Here is a 23512-nt window from a genome sequence, read left to right as displayed (position 1 = left end):
AGCATATCAAATGCAGATGTTAAAAGCAGACGTTAATGCGTGGGTGTGTCGATGCCTCTGGGCCTATGTTGCGAAGGATGAGAATAAAAGGAGAAGTAAACGGGGGAAACACTGGAGGGAAAATGAAAGGATAGTGTTAAGACCATTAAAGAAACCACTGAACGTTGTAAAAGACCCAACAGCATCTTCCCATGAGGATGACAGGCCTGTGTGGAGCCTCCTCGGAGTTAGAGCACGTTGTCCCTGTCACAGGATGTATCAAACCCAGTGTGAAGGAGACTCGAGCAAGTCTCACCGAAGGAGAACGCGTCGTTTATTTAAAATGTGTCCTTTTAAAATAAGCACTGCCCTCCGCACTGCTGTCATGTCAATCATTATTTTCTCCAACTTTCACACAACTTTGGTGATGATTCTTAAACAAAAACGTTCCATAGCTATTAAGAGCTGTGTGTTTGTGTGTCTCGCAGCTCGAACCATCACCTGACCACCCAGGTAGGCGGTACACCCAAAAGGAAACACACAGTTGCTCTAATGCCTCCCTCGCTCAACAAGAACCACAACATTTCAACAACTGTAACCGACTATTCAACACTGGACCACCTAGACCTGTCTTCTAATTTAACCATCCATCTATTTATCCACCTAGGCACACCAAAAGTTGAGGTTATTATTGTTCTGAAGTTGTGTAGTGACAGTTGTCTTGTAGAAGGAAACTAATCCACAGCATCTCCAGAAATGATTAGAAGTTTATTTCCTTTTGTCTTTATTGTCTCATCTCACACTCAACATTACAAACGGCATTATCGAGGCAGCTCTGGTAAGAAGAGGGTTTTACATGCTACAGTAACGCTCCAATAAAATTTTTTTTTAAAAAAAGAGTCAGTGCTTATGCCAAACCACAGACAGCCTGTCATTTCCACATGCTGGTCTGGCTAAGCAGCATTTTTCATTAAAGCACAGTCCTATGGGGTTGCTATATGCTGGCTATATCAACTCAGTCTATATAGTTAACGTGAGGGCTGTCGAGGAAAGCTGACGTCACGTCTGGTTACAATTTACATGTGCGCTCTATGGATCCAGCCAAAGACCTAAACAGAGGTCAGATTCTCAGCGAAACAGCAACCATACTAAAACTGTACATAACCCTAGAGATCTCTAAAATAAACCTGCAAATGACCACTCCATCTCATTATCTCTCCATCTAATGCTGTGTTTGTTGAAACCCGAGTGTAGACTGAACTCTGACAAATGCACTGTAAGAAGAATCAAGTAAACAGAGGTACAGGCTGAATACAACAACAAGCTGAAGCTCAGCCACAAATTGCGATGACCTCATGCGAGATACTGCAGCAATTGCTTTTGTGAACTTTGTAAATGGAAAACTCAAGTGTTGGGGTCTCGGAGAATATTAAAGAGGGGCCACAGGCCAAGACAGGAAGGACTGATAAAGATGAAGAGCATAATGGAAAAACGAGGAGGAGAGGAAGTGAGGCTGAAAAAGAAGGTTTGCCACAAGAAGAGGAGCGATTGTGGAGATAAATTTACTGGGAATGTGAGGAAGGGATGGAAAGTCGAGTGCTGTTCTGCACTTCAGCTTGTAGTGAGACAGAGGAACCCTCAACTGAGTGCCAGGTTATGACACCAGTCTGCCTTTTCTTAGTTCTAGTAAAACCAAAATCTCTCTCTCTCTCTCTCTCTCTCTCTCTCTCTCTCTCTCTCTCTCTCTCTCTCTCTCTCTCTCTCTCTCTCTCTCTCTCTCTCTCTCTCTCTCTCTCTCTCTCTCTCTCTCTCTCTCTCTCAGAAATTATGAAAAAAGGGTCACGAAAAGCATTGTTACCTCGGTCAGACATCACTAAACTGCAGAGCTGAAAGAGACTTCCAATAAGTCAGCAGCAGGCTCCATTACTTTTCTGTGCACACCATGAAAATGATGACTTTTCCAGGAGCTCTTTTCAGACATGTACTGCATAAGATTCTGAAATTTACTATAGGTGGGGTTTCTATATGAAGATTTAATAGCGCCATTGCACGATATTACTATACAGATTATGTTTTATGCTAAAAGAAATAAACTAAACTCAGCAGTGATCTACTACTCCAGAGAGTATTCCTCTGGCACCTTCTTTGAAACTGGATTAAAAACTCTGGCCCAAATGAAGGAAAACGTCTTATTGTGGGTTTTCTGTCTCCACTATCAAAATGTTATTTTCTCCATCTTTCACCACGATTAATGTCTACTGATCACCATGCTGAAAGGCTGGAGTGTAGGTGGGATTCCTTGTTTGTTGTGCAGCAATTCTTTTCTCATCCCTACAGCAGAAAAATGTCAGCTACAGCTGTGACTGCACGACACACCGCAAAATATAGGAGAACATGTTTGAAATTTGTGAAAACTTTAAGCCTACATGTCAGGCCTCAGTCTATGAAGAGTTACCGCCAACTACAAGTCATCACAAGACTCCATGAGTCACATGAGAGCCTCAGTCTGTTCAGTGGATTTTTACACTGGGTGCTCAGACGTGAGGAACTGACATACTTCTCGGCGGTACGTAAAATGCAATCTGATAGCTATTCCCTGAGAGCTGAAGCAAAACCTGCCAAAGCCGCAAAATTACTTACTTGGCTGTTGCCATGACTGTGTGTTAAAACAAATGCAAACCTCTCTCCCCTTCGAGTCCCTTTACATCACTCAGTCCCTCATCACTTTTCTTTCAGTCTCTATTTCATAAACATCCATCTGCTTGTCTGATTATGAAATAGAAATGGCCCACTGGGACTGGAAAAAAGAGATGAATGAAGAAAATGTCCCATGTCTTCCATTTCATCACACTCACTTGCCCTTTTTCCCTGACACGTATTATCTCTCTATGTCTCTCATCAGATGATCGTCCATATTAAGTGAACTATTCAAGCCAGCACGCTCTTGAAACACGGAACCCATCACTGATAGAAACCATGAGGAATTACTGCATCGTAAATTTAGATGAGAACAAGATTTAGCTACATGTCCCTCGCACTGTTTTCCCTCCATCTTTCTATGATCCGGCTTGTCATTTTAATGGCACTTCACTTTGCAAACCCACAGCCAAGCAACACATCAGGGATTCAGCTGATGTTTGTAGATTGCTCTGCAACTATAGATTCTTTTACCACAAAAAAATTTACTTCTGCTGTTCCCATCAATTATGCCTGCACTCCAAACAGAACACAGGACTCTGACTACGCCTTTTCATATTCTTCACCATCTTCTTTACTCTACAGACAAGACACTTGAGTTTGACTGACGAGGATCCATTACGGGAAGGAAATATACACCAATCCTCGTGCATGCAGTGTGTTGTCACTTATGTGCTATTAAAACCGTATGTGTTTATACTGTGTGTTTGTCTCTGGATTCTGCTGTGTCAGAGTGGCAGGTTTCCAGCTCTGAGCTTTAAAACCTGCCTCTGTTAAACTATTTCCAATATTAAAGGGTTATTTAGAAATACTGGCTTCTCCAGTTATAATCCATTACTTATATATATTTCCACAGTTTGGAAGAAAAGAGGATAGTGAACGTGAACTATACTTCCTGGCCCAAGGGTTTGGCCAGACCCTTAACACCATTTTCTCACACAGTTTGTGGTGACTCCATTCACAGTTCTCATGTAATCTTTTATTGCTTTTGTGACTGACAGTTATCCGTTCTTCCTCGTCCAGAGGCTTCGGCTAGACCATACATCTGCGCCTTGGGAGTGCTGGAAAGCTTGAGTTAATGGTCTGGGACAATTTTGCCAACTCATCTGTTTATGCGTCATATACACATGTAAAATAATGAACAACACAAGCATGCATATTTATTTCTGGACTCTCAGTTGCTTTCTAACACACTCACATTCATTCATGTTATGAATACAGTTATGTGTTTATGGAGAGAAGAAAAATTTAATCTTAAAAACGGACATAACATGCCAAGGCAAAGCTAGTTTATGGTCATTTCAAATATTACAAGCAGTCAGAAGAGTTATTATGGAAATTACAGCAGCCTTGGAAGACCAGCGAAAAACAGAAATGGAGCAAAACATTGAAGTCACGCAGAGGTCGGCATTTGCAGTAAGAAGCCATGAGTCTAAAGGTCAAGTATGGTTTTCCTATAGTAACTATGCTGTAAGTCTTGAGTAAAAACTGTTAGAAATTAGAATAAGAACAGACCAGGACAGTTCAGAGTAATGTGGTGGAAAATCTAATTTGTTTATCATTTGTCATAATACAAAAACATCTTAATACTGAAGAACATCTGAACATGTCAGAGTTTAGTCAGGCAAGAGATGCGATATAGATATCCAATCCAATAGATGGTGGATGACTGCACATCTAGCTGAACAAATGAGAACCATAACACATTATTGCTGCTTTCAGACATACAATGACCTGTATATGAGAACTCAAATATCTGAGTCAGTTTCCCTGAACATTTTTTGAAACTTTTCCTGCCAGCTCCCCCCTGTTAAAATTTCCATAGAAAGTCTGAGTGAGCGCAAGTGAGAATGCAGCAAGAAAAAGGCTGGAAAGGAGCAAAGCGAGCAAGTGATGATGTTTCTAGTAAGCAAAGGACGCAAAGCTGAAAAATAGAGAGGGCCTTTGGTGATAAGTGCTGATCTCGGTATGACAAAAACTTTTTTATTTATATGACATGTCCTGCCTCCTACATGCTCTACACAGGCGCCACCACTCGCCCGAATGTTCCAGACATTTTTCTGCAGTTGTGAACATATTTGACCCAGAAAATCTCGTGCTGCATTTATGGTAAGTGAAAGGGGAAACAGGGAAAGGGACATTTCTGTCTAAAAGCCCCTTATGTACACTCACTGCCTTCTTTCTACCACTCACTCATTTCAACAAAATGAAATGCCAAAAATTCAAGAATTTGCTTTATATTAATATCCATTTAATTTAAGCTATAATAGTTTCCCATTTTATCAGTAACCTGTTTGTAGATTTCAGAGTAATACAGCAGTTAAAGGGTGCTTAAAGGGCAGACATGGCTGCATGTCAGTAAAAACACTATTGCACATCTCAAGGTTTTAACCAAGTTATTTAATATTTTCCTATTCAGACAGTGGACAGAGTGAAACAGCAGGCGTGCACCAACACACACAAACACCTGATTTTACCATCATGTGTCTGAGACTGACAGCAATGGAAACTCGAGCCGAGTTCAGTTCAGTCATAGCTATGTAGTTTTCTTCGTAGCCAGTGTTGAGACAAAAGCACAGTGAAAGTAGGAAAAGCCCCTCGAGTGCACTCTGATGCTGCTGGGTCACAGTGTGTACACTGTACACTCTGCTCCCTACTCTCCCTCCACACTGCAACCTTCCTCTCCTTGTCAGCTCTCCCCCTCGATCAGGTCAGTGAGAGAACAAAAGTCCTTCCCAAATAGCCTCTCTTGCTCACTTTTCCCAGCATTGTTCTTCAATCCCACGTATAGTCGCTCTACATGGGACACACCCACCTGATACTTAAATCTTTACCCTGAGCCATTATTTTCCAAATTGCTACATTGGACTGAAATACAGGGACACATTAGACTTGTAAATCCCACTTAGTCGGTCAGTCAGTCAGTCAAACAAAGCATTTATGAAAACATTTATGAACCTCTGTGTGATTTTAGCCCGGTGGAGTTAAGACGATGGGGCTGGAGTCCAGACGATATCAATGACTTCCCTCTAAGTGAAGAAACAGCAGTACTCCAAAGACAAAAGCTACTTAGAGTCCACAACCGATGGCCGGGGGCCAGTTAAAGTCATTGGCCCATCAGTCTGCTCATGTAAGAACATCCACTCTTCTCTAAAAACAGATTGGCCATGGGATACAAATATAATCACCAATTATGTTGGAAGTCATTCAAAGTTTACAACTACTAGAGATCTACTCATTATGTTTATACCCAAAACGTGACTGTTATTGAGGGTGTTTTGTAATACAGCAGCCTGACATCAGCCCTATTATGAGACACTGTGGTACTTGTGGATAGTAGTGGATGTGACCATCTGAGCTACACAGCTACAGTAACTTCTGGGGTTGTTTCAAGTTTAGTGTCCAGTAGGCTACTAACATAAAACAACATTTTAAAATATGATATAAATACAATATACAAAAGTACAGGCATGATAATACTCTTCCTTTCCCTTTGTAGCATGTGCTGCTGTATGCTTCTCAGCTTTTTTGATAATACAATGCAAATGTAACCCAATAGACAGGCTGCTCAAAAATCACTTACATGTTCCCATGTTTGTGCCTAGCTTTTCTGTTTCAGCTGGTCACTGATCAATCACTGTATTGATATATTAACACTAATGCTAGCTAAAATCAACCTATACTGTAGCTGAGTGATGTGGCAGTAGTTTTTAAAATAAGTCATGGTTTAACAACAAAAACAAAAATAGTAATAATGATAATATTAATCATGATAATGGAATCCCTACAATCTACGATTTAATTTTGTCTTGCAATGTAAGGGATTAATCAATGTTTGATTAATCCCCTCAAACTGGATTTTTTTTCCATTACTCAGACACAACAAACTATTTACAGGATCAGACAGGTCAAGCTTAACTATGATATTTTATTTAAATAAAAACAAACTGCAGGTCTGGGAATGACGTCATGCTAGAGGAGTGTGTGTGCGTGGTGTTCGCTGTGAAGTGCCAAATGTTGCGCATGTGCAAAGGCAGGATTCAGACTGGGCCACAGCACGCTGGGCTGTGGTCTCTCTCCTGCTTTCATAAGGCCACAGTGGCCAACCTTAAACACAGATTATCCATGTCTGCTAACCGAAAGGGTCTGACAATCCAGACGAGAAAACGCATTAGCCTCTCTCACTGAGGCAACATGCAGGGTGGGCTAGACTGAGTATGACAGATACTAAGATAGTAAGTGTAATATGTGGCTGTGCATCGGAGCTCTGAATGCAGCTGCTGCTGAGATTACAACGGCATGGTAAGGATGTAAGAATGAAATACAGAAAAGAAAGGGACCGAGGGAAAGACAGCAAATGGATAGAGTAACATCTTAAATAAACAATTGTATACATATAATTTGATTTTTTTAAAAAAATAGTTTTTGAGATAAGGGGGACTGATTTTAAACCTGTCATTAAAAACAATTACAACAATTTGTTTGATGTGATCTCAGCTCACCTCTGGCTGGATTTCCTTGAACACAGGAGCATCCATGAGTGTAATTTGGCCCTGGAGGAGATGAAACACGCAGTTGTCAGACTTATTTTTATAGCAGGCCACAATGGTTAAATTTGCATTTGCCCAGATTCCATACAGCAATGTAATACCTACATTATTAAGAATTTGACAAATCATTAATTGTCAAATCTAAGATCAACAATAAAACAGTTAAAATACTGCCACATCCTCTTGTGTGCCACGTCATTGTACGCAACAGGATGTGCACAGCCCATTACTGTCATGACTTTTACTGACAGCACATTTTAACACCTTCTTGAAATACCAGGGGAAAGTGACACTACGACAAGACAAAGATTAAGAGTGCCCCCTTGTGGCCAAACAAGGTAGTACATTAGTTTTAAGAGATGAAGTAGAGTTCACTTACTGCATATTCTTCAGGAGTGACCTTCAACACATCGAACACAACAGCATCAAAACTCTTCTTCAGCTCTGAAGAACCCTTATCACTGAGAGATTCAGAGCTGCTGCTCCTCTGATGGAAGTAAAAACACAAACATTATAATGCAACTGTGTGTAACAGTTCGAATAAGGCATCAGGTATACAAGAATGATGGCAGCTGCATGGTTAAGAACAAATATGAAGTGGAAAAGAAAGGTTGATCAAAGAAAACTGTGGTTACTAAATATTCCAGTCAAAATAAACATCTAACACTTAACTACATCCTGTCGCCTCATAATCATAAAATACTAGGGCTGGACACTTCTTGTGCGTTCGTCCTGCTTTTTTCAACACCTTGAATGGAGGCCTGGCGAGTCGGCGTGGCCTCACCTCAGAGACAATTGCAGCGTTGGTGTTGATGCTTGACTGGCCATTAGGGAGGTCCATCATTCCCACACCATCTAGCTCTAGTGCAGGAGACCACTCATCATCCTCAAATGCAGCAAAGTCCACCCGGCCCTCTGGAATAAAACACACACACAGTCAGTTGGTACATTTAGCACCACATCTTGACCATTATTTCCTCACCTGCAAACATATGAGACTCATCACTCACAACTTGGTGCAGCAGCACCCTCTTCTGTTGAGAACTCACTTTGTCATTATGGGTTCCTGACTTGAATATTAAACTAAATTAACCCTCAGAAAATGTTTTATTGAATCGTCCCAGCAGGGGCATTTCATATGGACACACTTTCACAGCCTGTCACTTACTACACATAAGACCGGACAAGACAGAAGGAGCTTAGGCTGAGTGTTAAGAAGAGATCTTCCCTGAAAGGGGTTTGGAGAGGCCAGCTGGCTGCTAGAGCCACAACTTTAAACAGCTTACACAGCACTACAATATGACCTACTGCCACTCAATGACTCTCTAGACCAGAAGGATTTTTAAAAGTTCTCTGGTCAACAGAGCAGAGTATGTAATCCTGACGCTCTCCAGGTACTTTCACTGAGTATTAATGGATAACTGGATTTTTACTAAAAACATAAAATGGCTGCTGTAACTTGTAGTTGGTGTGAAAAAAGGATTTCTACACAAGTGTTTTATTAAGTTGGTTTGTTAATGCTAAGGATTCATGCCATACTACAATGCGTCACTCACAGTACTTGCAGTGCGAGCAGGAGCATCGCTCCTGAGAGAACCATATTAACGTACAAATGTGAATGACAAATACACAACACAAGCTACACAAAGACTTATTCAAAGCTGAATTACCGAAATGACTCAACATTGTCCCTTTTACTTTGGTGAATCAAATGATGAACAAATAGATTCAGCATCTGCTATTTCAACATATTCTTTATTCAAAACACAAATTTAGTATATTTTAATATTCTTGTCTAAAACTACACGTATGTAGACAGAGACACACCAAAGGATTAACAAGCTGCATTCAGACATGCACTTAAATCCTGAAATGTACCAGGGAGCTGTATGTGAGAATGGAAATGGCCGAGTCGGATGATCCCGACATTTTTTGTAAACTTTTCCAGCTAAGGCATCTCTTGTGTACTTGACAATACAGGCCTCTATGTGCCCATACGGGCCTGCTTGCGTGCGTGCGTGCATGAGTACGTTTCTTCCTATCATTTTGGTTGGCTCAAGGCTCAGGCAACGGCCTTTGCTTCAAATACCATTAGCTGCTTCCTTCCACATTGCAGTCTGCTCAGCCAGAACAAACAGCGCTACATCATGTCAACCTTCTTCATATTGTTTGACAGCAGTGCATAATTGCACAGGAAGCAGTAGCTAGTCTGTGTTTACAAGTACAAGTATGTCTGCTGTTTATAAAATCATACGTCTGCAATTACCTTACTTCCTGGTCCAATACTAGTGTCGGTCTTTTCCCAGGACAATTATATAAAGTGTAACTCACAGTTACCACACAGCCCAGTCAGGGTAAAATTAGACCTACGCTAACATAATACATGAAGTGTCCAACATTGATACAGGGATTATGTCTTCATTCCAAAATAATCACTTTAAAAAACATCTATGACTCAACATATGATCTTCTACTAAACTTTATAACCACAGTCAATAGGGTTGTTCACTAGTTTGCCTCTCAGTCCAGTGTGTCAAACACCTGAAACAATGTACAGTCATCTCTGCTCCTGCAATTAATCAATGCAGTTAAAATTTGCACCTGACCGAATTATTGGTTGGCTGAAAATTGGCAGATTCAAGCCTTTCAGAGACAAATCAGTATCAGCGTTTATCAAAACTTTTGTTTTACAGAATAAACAAAGTAAAAAAGATGAGCATTTATGTTTATATGTCACACGGTTTATTTTCTTAATTCAAGTTCTACATATTTGGTTGTATTTGTGGTTTCTTTTTATTTAGTTATTTAAATACAAGTTTGAACTGTAAAATATCAAGAATAAAATACATTTTTTGTCATTAGGGCATTTCAAATTTTCATGCTTACATCTGACAGTATTGCAAACTTCCTAATGTCTGTATTGTCCACAAAAAAAATCTACATTGGCTCTAATTAAAATAGAGGTAGCCTACGACCATGCAGGCACACAGACAGTGCTGTCAAAACATCGCGAAAAACAAGCTGTCCTTACAAAGACTGTTACACTTACCAGTCGTGTGTCAAATGGGCATAGTGCTGGGGGTGAGGTTAGCCCGTTGTTCTGTATCACTTTGTTTATCGAGTCCTTTCTTTCTGTGACACTGGCTCCTGCTCTCTGTGTGAAAGAACAAAGAGAAAGAGAGAGGAAGGCAGCATGAATCTTCTGAACATGTGGAAAACCCACACAGCCATAAGCAACAAGCACTGCCAAAAAAGTCCAGATGCTGATTTGAACAACCCGCTATTGCAACGAATGATGATGGACACCTCTGCATCCTCTGAACCATCTGTTTAAGTAACAGTTAACTCAGAAAAAAGTGGGAGAGGAACATTGGCATCATATAAATACCTACTAAAACTTCCTTTCAGATAGTTATACACAATCAATGCCATTTATTATATTATACAACTCAATATCATACAATTATTGGTATTAATTGTTCACCTAAATCAAGAAATGCAGTAATAATTACAAAAAAAACATAATGTATGCAGATGTTTCAACAGGTATCCATCTGAGCAGATCGGGGGTTAGCCATGACATTACAGAGCCCATTTTGTTATCATTGCTGGTATCATTTTCAATGTTTCCCTCGATTATCTTCATCAATTTATTCACAGCTGCTGACATTTCTTGGCCCTGAAATGTTACATAGAAATGATTTCCCAAAGTCGTAACAAAGATACTGGATGGCTACAGATTGGTATTTGAATTAGGAAAAAAATGGACCAGTACATCCTTATTCTCATTAATCAGTTGGTTTTTAAGAAGCATGAGTGACTTAATATTTGACACACGATTCCAATATGGTCCAGATAGTTTGCAGCCAACCTCATGTTGAGCATGAATCATTTGTTGCCTTAACACTTTGAACATGACATTGCATGACTAATAACCACCAGTAGGTGTCTCACTACTCTAAAGAATGAATCCTGTGTGTCAGACAGACAGGCTATGGACAAATGTTGCATTCTGACAGACAGTAGTTGGTCTTTTGCCGATAGGCAGCAGCTAAGATCTTCTCATCCCCTCAAAGTTGTTATCACTGGATAGAGGTACAAAGCTCAGCAGCAGAACAAACAGCAGATTAAGATTTCCTCTAGTCGGAGTTAACTTTAAACCTTTGCTTACAGAAGCCTGTACATTCTTTCAAAGATCACATTAGAGCAAGAGAACACCACCCTGGAGATTGGGTTCAGTTTCACAACAGCCTGCTGAGAACAAACTGGTTCAAGGTTCAAGCTGAGCCACTGGGTTCTTTTGTATTATAAGAAAAGGAATAACGTGTCTTCCTACGCAAACTTAACAGAGACTATGCTTACATCTATAGTCGGTCATTGTCCCAGAAAGTGTTGATCTTCCTATACAGTGAGCAGTGTAAACACTACATAGCAACAGCCCGTTTCTGCTTGTCTGCTGACAGTTTGCTCTGTGTCTGTTACGTACCTGATCATCCAAGAACAGTTTACATCTAACTTTACAGCTCCCTAAGATGCCCACACCTCCAACTATGCAACTTCCATAACACTTCCCCATCTAATCCCATCAGGTCAGTCTCCTGTTCTCTGCACTTGGCCACATCCATGTACCTCTAACAATAAGATGAGCTGAAATGTGTTATGTTGTGTTGACATCATGCTTTACTTCCTGAGGTTCAAGCCAGGGAATGTTTACCTGAAGAATATCATTTGTAAATGCTAGGAATGCTCACTGGGACAGTACTTAAGGAGGAGATGATGGATTAGAGGAAGAAGCAGAGGAAGATTGACAGCAAAGTGGAAAGTGTCATGTTGTAGAAGAGGATGTGTTGTTGTTAAGCCAAATGTGAGTCATTGCGCAGCCTAGCAGGTGCTGTTGAATTAGGCCTCTCTGAATCGGCTGCCTCTTCCCCCCCTCTTTGTGTTTCCAGGCTGCTTTGACATTCACATGCTGCAGTTCAAACACAAAAGCCGCTGCCAGCCTAATTGGCCTCGTTGCTGAAGGGCAAAATGCATACTAGCAAGTGTTTCCGTGTGTCGTCATTCACATGACAGCATATTTGCGCATGTGACAACACATTCCACATCCTGCACTGACCCTTACATTCCTGTCTCTAGTGGCCATGAAAACAGGTCTCCTGCACCTTCATTTGGCATGTCCTCTATCCTCTATCCTCCTCTCGCTGCTCATCTCCTGCCCTGTTTCTCTTCACCTCAACCTCTTTTCGCTGCAGTTTAAGATTTTATGTGAATGGATTAATAGGCAAAAGGGTCATCTCTGTCAGGTAAACAAATTAAAGTGCATGCACTGCATGTATGACAGTGTTCGTGGCATTGGAAAGAGCGAAAAGAGTAATAATAATTTAATTGTTGTGCATTTCTAGATGTATTTTTTTTACCGTGGCGTCAAAGTTTGATTACACAGCATCAAAGCACGAGGTTGTATCTGTATAATGTCAGTGGTCATGGATTCCTTTGATGTTTTAGATGTTGCAAAGGCAAAAGATTGATACGATCTGAAGAGAAACAAGAGTGTTTTTGACCTGAACAGATCTATTAGTCTGTAGATGTATTTTTTTGTGTTATTTTTCAGTTCTGTCAAACTATTTAACAAAGGAATTTCTATGGCATTCATTTTCTGCAATCATTTGTTTTTTAAAAGGGTTTAACCTGAGCCAGGCCATACAACAATGACAGCAATCATGACTTCCATACGTGGTTAGTAGCATACAGCTGCTAAAATACCTTATGCAAGTTGTGATTTTATCAAATGCACTGGTATCAAATCGGTACTTGACATTGGCCGATACGCCATTGTCTTGTCCAGGTATTGGAATCAGTGTCAGAAAGGGTAGTATGGTTTTGAAACATTTCTAGTATGCATATACATGTTTACTCTTAACTACATCACTATCCCAACATGAGATGATAGCTTCCATAGGCACACACAAACATAAAGGATTGTTGTGTTGAGTGTGTGTGTGATGGAGGGAACATGTTTGTTATTGCCTTTACAGAAGGTCACTTACTGTGAAACTGTGAAAAAAGGATCAGATGGGAGATTTCTGTAGCGTCCAGCATTAACACAGTGTTGTGTGACTTCAACAGCTTTGACAGCTCTGCCACTCCCTGCCTGCAGCTCTGCAGGCCTGTCTTTGACACCTAGCAGCCGCGAAAGCATCTCTTCTCAATCTGCTCAAAATGTGTGCGAATGCTCCACAAATATCGGTCTCATGCAAACAGCAAGATTCATAGACCATATTCATAAAAACAGCACAGAGTCGTGGCCTTTTCTCTGCACAAACCTTTAAAAAAAAGGAGTACGGGGAGAATCCATTTCCTCTATTGGTCCGCTGTGCTTTATGATACAAAATTAAAGTACCTCCTCTTTGTCACTGTACAATGCTTGCACTGTGTAACACATGCCCTCTGCTTTGCCTTGCAGCAACAGCAGGGCAAGAGGAATTTCAAAACCGTGCCGCAGAATGCACCAAAGTCAGGGAGCCAAAGTGGGTCAGTGTGTTGAGCTGAGCAGTGAGGGATGTGACAGCCCATTAGGCTGTGCCCTCTTCTTCTCCTCTTTAGTACACAGTACACTAACACAAACAGACTCCGAGCTGTTAGGATCTATAGGTCTGCAAAGTCAAACTATATATCTTTTCGGAAAATTACTTGTTTACTATTTAATTACCATAGTAGGTCTCAATGTCACCATAAGAGAATAAACTGGGATATGGATGCTTTACTTACATTTCAATCCATGGTCTCTTTAACTCTCATTCCCATTTTACATGAACAAATAGAAAGGTCTTATTAGGGGCCGAGCACAGACAATGGCGAAGGCCTTATTGAAATTTATATGATTATTATTGTCTGCCAAATGAATTGCCTTTTTGAAGGCCTAAACATGCATGAAAACTCAAAGTTTTCAGAAATTTCGAAAGTGGTGAAAATGTATGTATTCTGGAGTAATTTGAAATGGGCGTGGCAAAATGGCTCAATAGCCCCCCCAATGCAGCACCTTACTTCGCTTTCACCGATCTTCACAAAATTCGGTACACACGTGTATCATGACCAGACGCACAAACAAAGTCTCAAGCAGCATTAGGAATAAAATTACATTGATTTTTGTCACACGGTGTGACCGTGGTGTGGCGTCAAAGTTTGATAACACACCATCAAAGCACAGATACAAATCTGTATAATGTCAGTGGTCATACATTCCTTTGATGTCTTAGATGTTGCAAAGGTGAACGATTTATACGATATGAAGAGAAACAAGTGTTTTTGACCTGAACAGATCTATTAGTCTGTATATGGTGATAGCACCACCTACTGGCAACAGGAAGTAAGCCTCGTTTACAACTTAAATTAGATTTACATAAAATGTTCACGGTGTGGTCTGCACTTGATGGTGTGTACCATAATGCATGATTAGTGGGCATGGTTCGGCAGTGCGTGACGGACACAGGAAGTGAAGCGTTTATCCTTCCCGCGGTGTGCAGAACACACGCAACCGTTTCGCCCGGTCCTTGACCGCTCTCTTCCACGGCCCCATCAGGTCCCGAGTTCGCAAGTGCTCGGGCCTGCACAGTGCTGCTCAGAGCCCTAGATTCTAAATTGAATCTAAATTTGATTTTATTGTTTATGAAGCCTGTTAATCACCAGAGATCTAGTTAGTGGTGTTTCAGTGATGCTATGACAGCAAAGGCTAGATTTCGCTTCTCACTTTCCCTGTGCTCCAGTCAAGAGAACACTATTGATCAAAAGCTAAGAGAGGCCAGGCTGATCAAACACGCACTCCAATAACCTGCACATACACATACTTACACAGCATGTGGCTGCATGTCACAGCAGTTCGATATACTGCTTTCACTCAGCAGGTTAGCTATTCAAGCAGAGCATAGTGGCACGGCCTGTGGAGGGACAATGATGTGTGTGTTGCTGTCGAGGGAACATGGCTAACAGGCCTTTCACACCATCACTTATCATGCCTGTTATGCTCTGATCCTTCTGAAGGTGGCAGCTCAATGAGAGTTTGGACCAGTGGAAGTGGAAAAGAGAGGATGCCAACAAGTGTAACTACGAGTTATGAACACCATGTCCTGCATTGGCCCCAATTAAAGACATCGTATACAAAGATATATGACAATCGTTATTTTCCCCAACTTTGGGTAAAATTAGAATTATTCTTTTAGAGAGCATTATGGGTTATTTGTAGCTGTAAGTGTTTTCAAGTCTAAAGCCTTTCAGAAGTACTCATCCATTGGTGTTGGTTTGGTTGGTCCAGTGTAACCTGCAGGAGTTAGAAGGCTTGTATAACCTTTTTTTTGCTGTGACAGAACTAATAAATCAATGAGAGAAAAGGATCTCTTAGTGTCTTGCACAAAGCAGGCTCTCATGCGTAGCCCGAATGACAGGCACAAATAGCCCCCAATCTACCAATGCGGTGGCCCACCTTACGTTAGGCCACGGGATTCGGCCAACTACTTCTGATTGCCTGTCCAATAGCCTAGCCTAGAGTTACATCTGTCACACACAGTGAGCTCAAAAAGACAGTCTGGGTGTAAATGTCAGAGACAAGCAATCAAAGTACCTACGCCCTCCAGAAACGGTATCCTTATTGAAGCAGTGGTTGAGCAGAGAGTGGGACTCATTCACCAACCGTTCTTAAGAAGAAATTTCTTCTTAAAACCCACTTATGCAGTTTTTACAAAGATTCTGACATCACAAATGTTTTCTTATGTGGGATTAATTATGAAAACCAAGTTCATTTCTTTTCTGAGATAAGAGATGGCTCAGGAGATGCAACCGCACCACATGTTGCACACTGAACCCAGGTCAGTGTTGCAGTGCTCCCTGTGTTCGCATCAAGCGTCCACTGCTGACACTACAAAATATAACAACTTTTTTTACGGTTTGAGTCTGGTACAGCGCCGGCTTTAGATTTTTTTATCATTTTAATTAACATTAATCATTCCTGGCTTCTTTAATGCTCTTTTCAGTTTCTGTGTGTGCACACGGCAGAAAAAAGTAATTCTTAAGTAGATATGGGTGAATGAGGCCCAGTGTTTCCCCAAAAACTAGTAAATGCTCTTTGAGAATTTTGCTACCTGGTTAGCTGTTAATGCATGCAATTGCATGCCACAAAAATGCCTCACCGATTAAATCTGAAGAATGTAATATCAGCATTAAAATAAAACATGATGCATGCTGAACCTGAACTAAACTGTAACTACCCATAATGGACACTTTACGAAGTAAAACGCAAGGAGACAAACCGAGACTGAAGCACAGGACATGTGCAGCAACAGTAAATCTGAGAACAGACAAACAGTTTTAAGCAGAAGCAAAATCTGAACGTGAAATGAAGAAACAGTACCATCAACATGAAAGACCTGGAATGAATATATAAAATAAACTCCAGACAGGCATGTTTCTGTGATCATGCTCGCGTTATATTAAAAGGTGGAGGCTAGCGTTAAAGGAAATCGAAATGTAATTTGTTAACAAAACAGTTTTATCAAATTCCTAAATGGAGTGCCTAATTTAATAATGTAATAAAGTAATGGGCTGGACTTAAATGAGTAGCTGGCTGTTTGGCCGACAGCTGGCACGTATGGAAAACTCTGTTTTGATAACAGTATCTGGTTATCCATCAAATGAACCAAAGAGAGGCCACGGTGCCAAGCTTGGGAGTAGGGGCATGTGGCAGGGCCCCAGAGCAGCAGGCCGTCACGTGTGGGCAGAGCACTGGCCTACAGTTTGTGTGTGTATCTATGTCTGCATGTGTGCTGGCTTCGGCCTGATTTGTGGTCCAAATGGGAGCGGGCAAGCGGCCTAGGCCAAGTTCAACTCTGCTGCTGAAGCCTGAGAGGCCTGAGCATGGTGACAAATGACTGAGAGGGGGGGAAGGGGAAGGGGGCAGGAGAGGAAACAGAGGAAGTGTGGAGCTGGCTGCAGCTCTGATGTCTGTGGTCATTCCTTGCACGGACTATTAACAAGGAAAGGGAAGACTAACAATACAGGGCAACAGAGCAGTCAGTCAGAGAAGTACTGTTTAGAGGAAACTGATATGATCTCTATGTCTTCCTCTATGAGTCTCTGAGGATTGGCACAAGTAAAACATACAGCAGTAAAACATACGTCTAAGGGCTGAGTAAACAAATTCAGGATGAACGTGAAGCTTCATGGCTTAAACAATCCAGACATTATTGATAAAACAAGATATTCTGTGTTTGTGTCCAGATATTTAAGCAAACATCTTGAGAGCATCCAGCATAAAATCAAGTAAAACAGTAACACCTAACTATGTGGCACTAACCTGCTTCTATAGTGGTATGGCTGAGTATTATGAATATGTACTGGAGACAACTGGTTTTATCAAGCAGCAGAGATTGTGCTACACTTTCCATTGAGGTGAATATCATTTAAATACTTACAGAGCTGGATTACAAAAATAACTTTCTGATTTTTATTCAGATCCATTATCAATTGTTAAAATATCCACACTGATCTTTGCATTTGCACCTTCACATCACAGTTACATGGCAGGTACAACTGAACTACGGGTTAATTACTACATGTGTGTGCAGTGGCTAATTGTTGCATGATGGGTAAATTGTCTAGTTTGCGGTTTTCAGGAATCAGTTCATAGAATCATGCACAAAATATTATTTTTAAATTAATGAGGAATGTAGATTGTTGCTTGCTATACAAACTGCCCTGATTCACAACAGTTGGGTTAACTGTACTCTGAATATAGTCCATGTAAACCCACCACTGTTTCAAGACTGTTGTGACTCAAGAAGGTTTGCAGACTCAGGCCATTTCATAGCATATCTAAAGATTGTATCTACAGGAGGGATGGACAAAAAAAGGCTCTGCACACTGATCTGAGCAATCAGTCAAAGGTAGTTTGAAAGATGTAACCTCTGGCTGAGTCATGTAGGGCCATGGAAGTCAACTGACTACGACTTAATTCAACCGGCCCATGCCCGGGAGCTAACTCTAGCTAACAGGCGTCTGCACACATCAGGCTAATGTCTTGTCAATTAGCAAGCAGACCTTCAGTCTGAGTTCAAAGTGATCATTTCTGGTGATTGGCTCATTAAAACCATGCTCCCTCTGGCAAGGCAGACTCTGTAAAAGCTTCAACGTTTAGGTTGAAATGTGTACTGTGCAACAAAAAAAACCATTGTATTCTTAAATTACATAGAAAATATTGTTTATTACAATGTAAGGCTTTATAGTCAAGAAAGAAAGATTGTAGCACACTAGCACACAAAAGAAGCACATTCAAAATCCAGACTGCAAAAATCTATGACGTGTCAGGTGTAAACACACTGACCTGAGGGTTGGTTGGAAATAGGATCTATGATTAAGTCATTTGAGTGTCACAGACATTATTATATTAAGATTCGAGGGGTGATGGATTATTTACACACTATAATCAAATGTGTATTACTAAAATTTAAGTTCAGTTATCATTCTACTGGTTCTTCATGACACCCTTAGTCTAAATGATAGAACTTTTAATTGAAACATCTCGACAACCTCCAGCTAATATACTTTAACTACTCGCATAATGATTTGGTCCAGCCTAACACTGATTATTAATTCTCCTCATTAAAGCTAAACATGTTGGCAAATACACGATTATCTGGCCAAGAATCGTTGGTTTGAGTCAGCACTGTAAAGACATTATCGGAAGTTTTGGTCACAGCAGATTAGTGCGGGGGTTTTCCTGTCATTTCTCCAAGGACGCTTGCAACAGCCTGGAGAGTTTAGTTTTTAAAAAAAAAAAAAAACAGAAAATTGCAGAAGTGTTAGTGAGGTCCTGAATCCAATGAGATTAAATGATGTTAACGTGCAGTTTATACAAGGTCAACCCTTCAAGTAACTGTTCATAGTAAAAGCCCTTTCAGTGAGTAAAATTATATATGACATTTATTGTGGTGCCGGATTTAACTAATGTTGGAAATTGGTAGACAAACTTACATCAGATGTTTTGTGTGTTTGTCTAGTGGTGGATTAGTTTTAAACACTGAACTGAAGAGAAGACCTGCAGCCACTCTCAACAATTTGGATATACAGCTGGTGATAGTGTTAGGTTTGAATTGAATGAGAGTCAGGTTTGAATCAAAGTGAGACTCCCAAAATAAAAAAATTAAATAAAATCATCAAATCATGTTTCCTAAGATTACCACCTATGTTTGGTCCTCCCAATAAATGAGTCATATTTCTCTTAATTAATGCTAAATTTTCAGTTAGTTTTCTCAACTAATTTCCATCCAGTTACGTGACTTTGTCAGAACATTTATAAAAGGAAAACCTTGGAGACAGTATTTTCAAGACAGGGTTCTGGAAGGTCCCTTGGGGCTTTTGTGTGAGACACAGACTTGGCATGTTGCATCCTGACAAACCGTACAATTATTTGACAGCAAACATACACTCTCAGTCCTGCATACTCCCCTCTTTAGCTCTAGCAAACCAATCATTGCTGGTTAACGTAAAACACAGTGGTACGGGTGGGCCATCACAGGAATGTAACCACTGACACCAGATTGCATCGTACTTCCATCTTTCTGTTTCTTTGAAGTAAAGCCTCACAAATCATCCCTCTCCCACATAGAGCACTAAAATGTCTGTGCTATGCAACGATGAGATCATCCTCCTCCAACAAGTTTTTCTGTCCTGTTTTAGGTTGGCCTAGCTCTGCTCCTAGTCTGCTTGGATACTTGACCCAAAAGAGCAACGCACCAGACAACACTAAAACGCAGACTCTGGAGTGTCTTCAAAAGCAAACACGCTGTAGGCTAGCTATTGTTAGTCTAATGAGTCTTATGATGTGTATAGAGCCAAGTAAGAGGGAGTGTTACAGTTTTGAATATAGCACTGTGTCGCGGTCAACCTTTTGAGAATTTACTTCTAAGATGAATTTTGTCCCTTTGAAATTGCTTAACTGAGCAAGACTGAGAAAACAGACGTCCCATAAAGCACTGTGTCTCTATAATTGTGAAGACACTCATCGGTATAATGCATTCCCTAGCCCCTAACATTAACCATCACAACTAATTGCCTTACCCTAAACTAAACTCTAACCCTACCTTAAAACCTAGTCTTAATCCTCAAAAAAACCTTTTGAATTTGAGAGGACCAGCCAAAATGTCCTCCCAAAGTCAAAATGTCCTCACAATGATGGTATTGAGCCAAAATTGTCCTATAGATAGATAACTATAGATAGACACGTGCACACACACACACAAGCTTGTACTTCTACTTTAGTGAGAAAAACCACTGGCTTAATGCATGCCCTACCTTACCATCGCAATTAAATGTCTAACCCTAATCCTCTGTCTTCACTTCCCCAACATTTCATCATTCTGTAAGCTCTATGCTCAAAATGGCTCTCGCAAAGATATATGCACACACGGGTCGATTTTGCAAAGACCTGCATTTATCTCCTACAGACTTAACCAAACCTCTTAATAACTTACACTGTTGTTTTAGATGTCACGCAATTGATTCTACTAAGCCGACATACTACACAAAATCGAATACTGGGGCAGCAATATGTCTCCTTGTTTGGTTCAGTGACCTAACAAACAAAGGTGACAATAAAGGGGTATTCTTAACAGCAACATGATAAAAAGGAGCTACAGTGCTGCACCCCATGGCCTCCCCTCACATGGCCTTGCCCCGTCTTCAGGGCGTGACAAAATGTCCAATTACAACTTAAGACACAAAGGGAGCTTTACAGAGGGGGAAAAAGCAGAAGGAAAACTAAACACAGAAGGGGCAAGAGGAAGACATGTGCCTAAAATTTTTGTTCAGTATAAAAGCATGAATAGGAGCTAAACATACATGGATACTGACACCCAAAGCTGGTCAAAGAGGGACATGAACTACACTTGCAAAGCTGTGTGCTCTGAGAGTTCACTAGGTCAGAGGTCACATGGGAAGAAATAAAAGGAGAGATACAGTGAGAGAATGGGTGCGAAAAGTTGTTAAATTCTATCAAACATCATTGCAGAGAAAGCAACAGAAGAGGCAAAACAGAGACAAGCAAAAGGAAAAACAACTGAATGTGATGAATACAGACACAGATTTTGCCTTATGTGGCAATGGAGGCCTCTCTCAATTATATGGCGAGTACTTCCTATTCCCATCTGATAGCAGCTATGAAAGATTGATTCTTTCATCTTTCTCTCACACAGCAGAACAATGTTACACTGTGTGCTTCTTTTAGTTTGTGTGTATCTGTGTGTATTTGAAAGAGAGAGGGGGGGGCAAGCCTGCATCTAATGGAAGAGGAGCAACAGCTGAGACTGGAGAAACAGCTGTATCTCTTCAAGGCCTGCACTGCTCCCCTCCCCCTCCTCTCTCCCTGAATGAGCCCCTCACACCCCTTTTTCTGATCCTCCTCTCCCACAGAGCACCATGACCAGGGGCTATGCTGTCTGTGCACACAGACACAAATTACAATGCGTGTCCGGGTTACAAGTACAGACAGGACGCATGAGCTACGAAACATTTGTCTATTGACTACAAATTGGGAAGACATTGTGCCCAGTGCCACTGATGCCCTCCCGCTTCTCTTCCTAATATCCTTCCAACACTCCAAAGTAGGGCTTGGCGATATGGCCTAAAACAAATCTCTATTTTTAGGCTATATCACCATCAAGATATATACCTAGATATTTCGAAATCTCCTCTAAGTAACTGTACAAATGTTTTCAATTCCTTAAATTCAAAGTCCACAGGAAGTGGCTAAACTAGCAGATGTAAGCATTTCTGATGGTCCCTGAAAGCAACCTCATCGGAAGATATCAGTGGACATTTAGGCTAAAAACGCGATGTAAATGTCTTTGTTTCAAGTCGAATATAAATGTCGTGGCATGCCTTCTGGTCATTGGGCAGCTGTGGATCCTAGAGAAAACTGATGTATCTACTGATCTTCAACAAAGCCACTGACCGGCTGCTTCAAGTGAACGAGCTCTAATCTCACTGTGTAGTGCCAGGGCCTGTGTGTCTATATGCGTGTAAACTTACAACCACACACACTCCACTCTTGCTGGAGCGAACGCCACTTACGTTCACATTCATCATTTGTAAACTGATTCGTTCGGTTCAGCGTTCACAGAGAATATGAACTAACTGTCATTAACCGTCTCTGAACTCTCGTCAACTCGCTGGGACTCTTCGCTTTCTTTCTCTCCTTGCTCTCTGAGTCTCTTCCCTCCTCTCCTGATACAAAATATGCATGCACACAGGAGTTTTCTGGACGGGCGGGGAAGTGAGCAGTCTGCTGTGAGAGGGACATGATAAGAGCGAAACTCAGAGAATTTCAAGCTGCTTAAAACATTCACGTGACAAATTTATACTCGATGGTCGCGTTGTAGTTATTTTTTCACATCGCACATGGTACAAGCCACGATACATTGAGTATATTCGCTATATCGCCCACCCCTAATCCCAAGTTTATCAAGTGACCAAATGAAGCCAGGTGACCCTCTCACATGCAAAGCACCATCAAACAGAGGGGTGTCCAAGTCTTTCAAGGGACTTGCCATGCAATAAGGGCAGTCACAACTCTTCCCACTGACTTTTAAAGTACGGAAAAGTTGCATTGGCCCAAACAGGATCTAAACAGAAGTTAAATAAAATGACAAAGTAGAGCGCATACCTCCGCCAAGTCCCAACTGTCCCCTTACGAAAACAGATTTAAATTCACTACATCCAGATGTTTATTTGGATCTGCACCAAGTTGCACACACTCAGAAATATCAAACATGCCTGATTTTTGTTCATCAAGAACCATGAATTATTCGACAGGAAATGTGGAAAATTGTCCTATCTAAATGTTATAGAACGTGAAAAAAAATTCCTAGATCTGTGCCAAAATTCAATAGGTTCTTCCCTGACCCAAACATTACTGTATTGGATCCAACTGTTGTGTGGTGGAGAAAACTACTTTGTAAACGTTGCATGAATTTCAAATTAGGAGGGAAGACAACACAAGGCCATAAAGTTAAAGATACTCAATTACACCTTCATTAAAAAAAAAGAAATACATTAATTTAGAGCGTCTTTGCCAAATTGCATTTTAAACTCGCCAGTGCTACTTCTGTCATTTTTTTTTTACTGTTCTTATGCAATATCCTATGACATGTACATGGTTTGAATGAATTAAGTGAAAACCCTGTTTGACAGTTGGTGATGTAAAGTGGGGAACTGAAGGCATATGAATGCAAGTCTCTGTCTGC

The 23512-nt window shown here is 40.8% G+C and overlaps 1 protein-coding gene across 6 annotated transcripts in view; it reads right to left on the bottom strand.

The window, feature by feature from the left end:
* The window catches only part of ralgps2 (Ral GEF with PH domain and SH3 binding motif 2), a 68839-nt gene that overhangs the window by 37775 nt on the left and 7552 nt on the right, over positions 1-23512 (bottom strand). For 4 of the 6 annotated variants that reach the window (XM_035176231.1, XM_035176236.1, XM_035176233.1 and 1 more), the window contains exons 2-5: positions 10276-10380; positions 7975-8141; positions 7606-7713; positions 7179-7229 (exon numbers count right to left, since the gene is read on the bottom strand). In XM_035176231.1, the coding sequence (XP_035032122.1) occupies positions 7179-7229; positions 7606-7713; positions 7975-8070 (255 nt within the window). In that variant the 5' untranslated portion in view covers positions 8071-8141; positions 10276-10380. The remainder of the gene's footprint in view (positions 1-7178; positions 7230-7605; positions 7714-7974; positions 8142-10275; positions 10381-23512) is intronic. The other 2 variants (XM_035176235.1, XM_035176237.1) reach the window with 1 other exon arrangement.

This window comes from Hippoglossus stenolepis, chromosome 14, assembly GCF_022539355.2.
Source record: "Hippoglossus stenolepis isolate QCI-W04-F060 chromosome 14, HSTE1.2, whole genome shotgun sequence".
NCBI lineage: Eukaryota > Metazoa > Chordata > Actinopteri > Pleuronectiformes > Pleuronectidae > Hippoglossus > Hippoglossus stenolepis.
The sequence above is the reverse complement of the archived record's forward strand: the minus strand, read 5'-3'. Positions and strand labels throughout refer to the sequence as shown.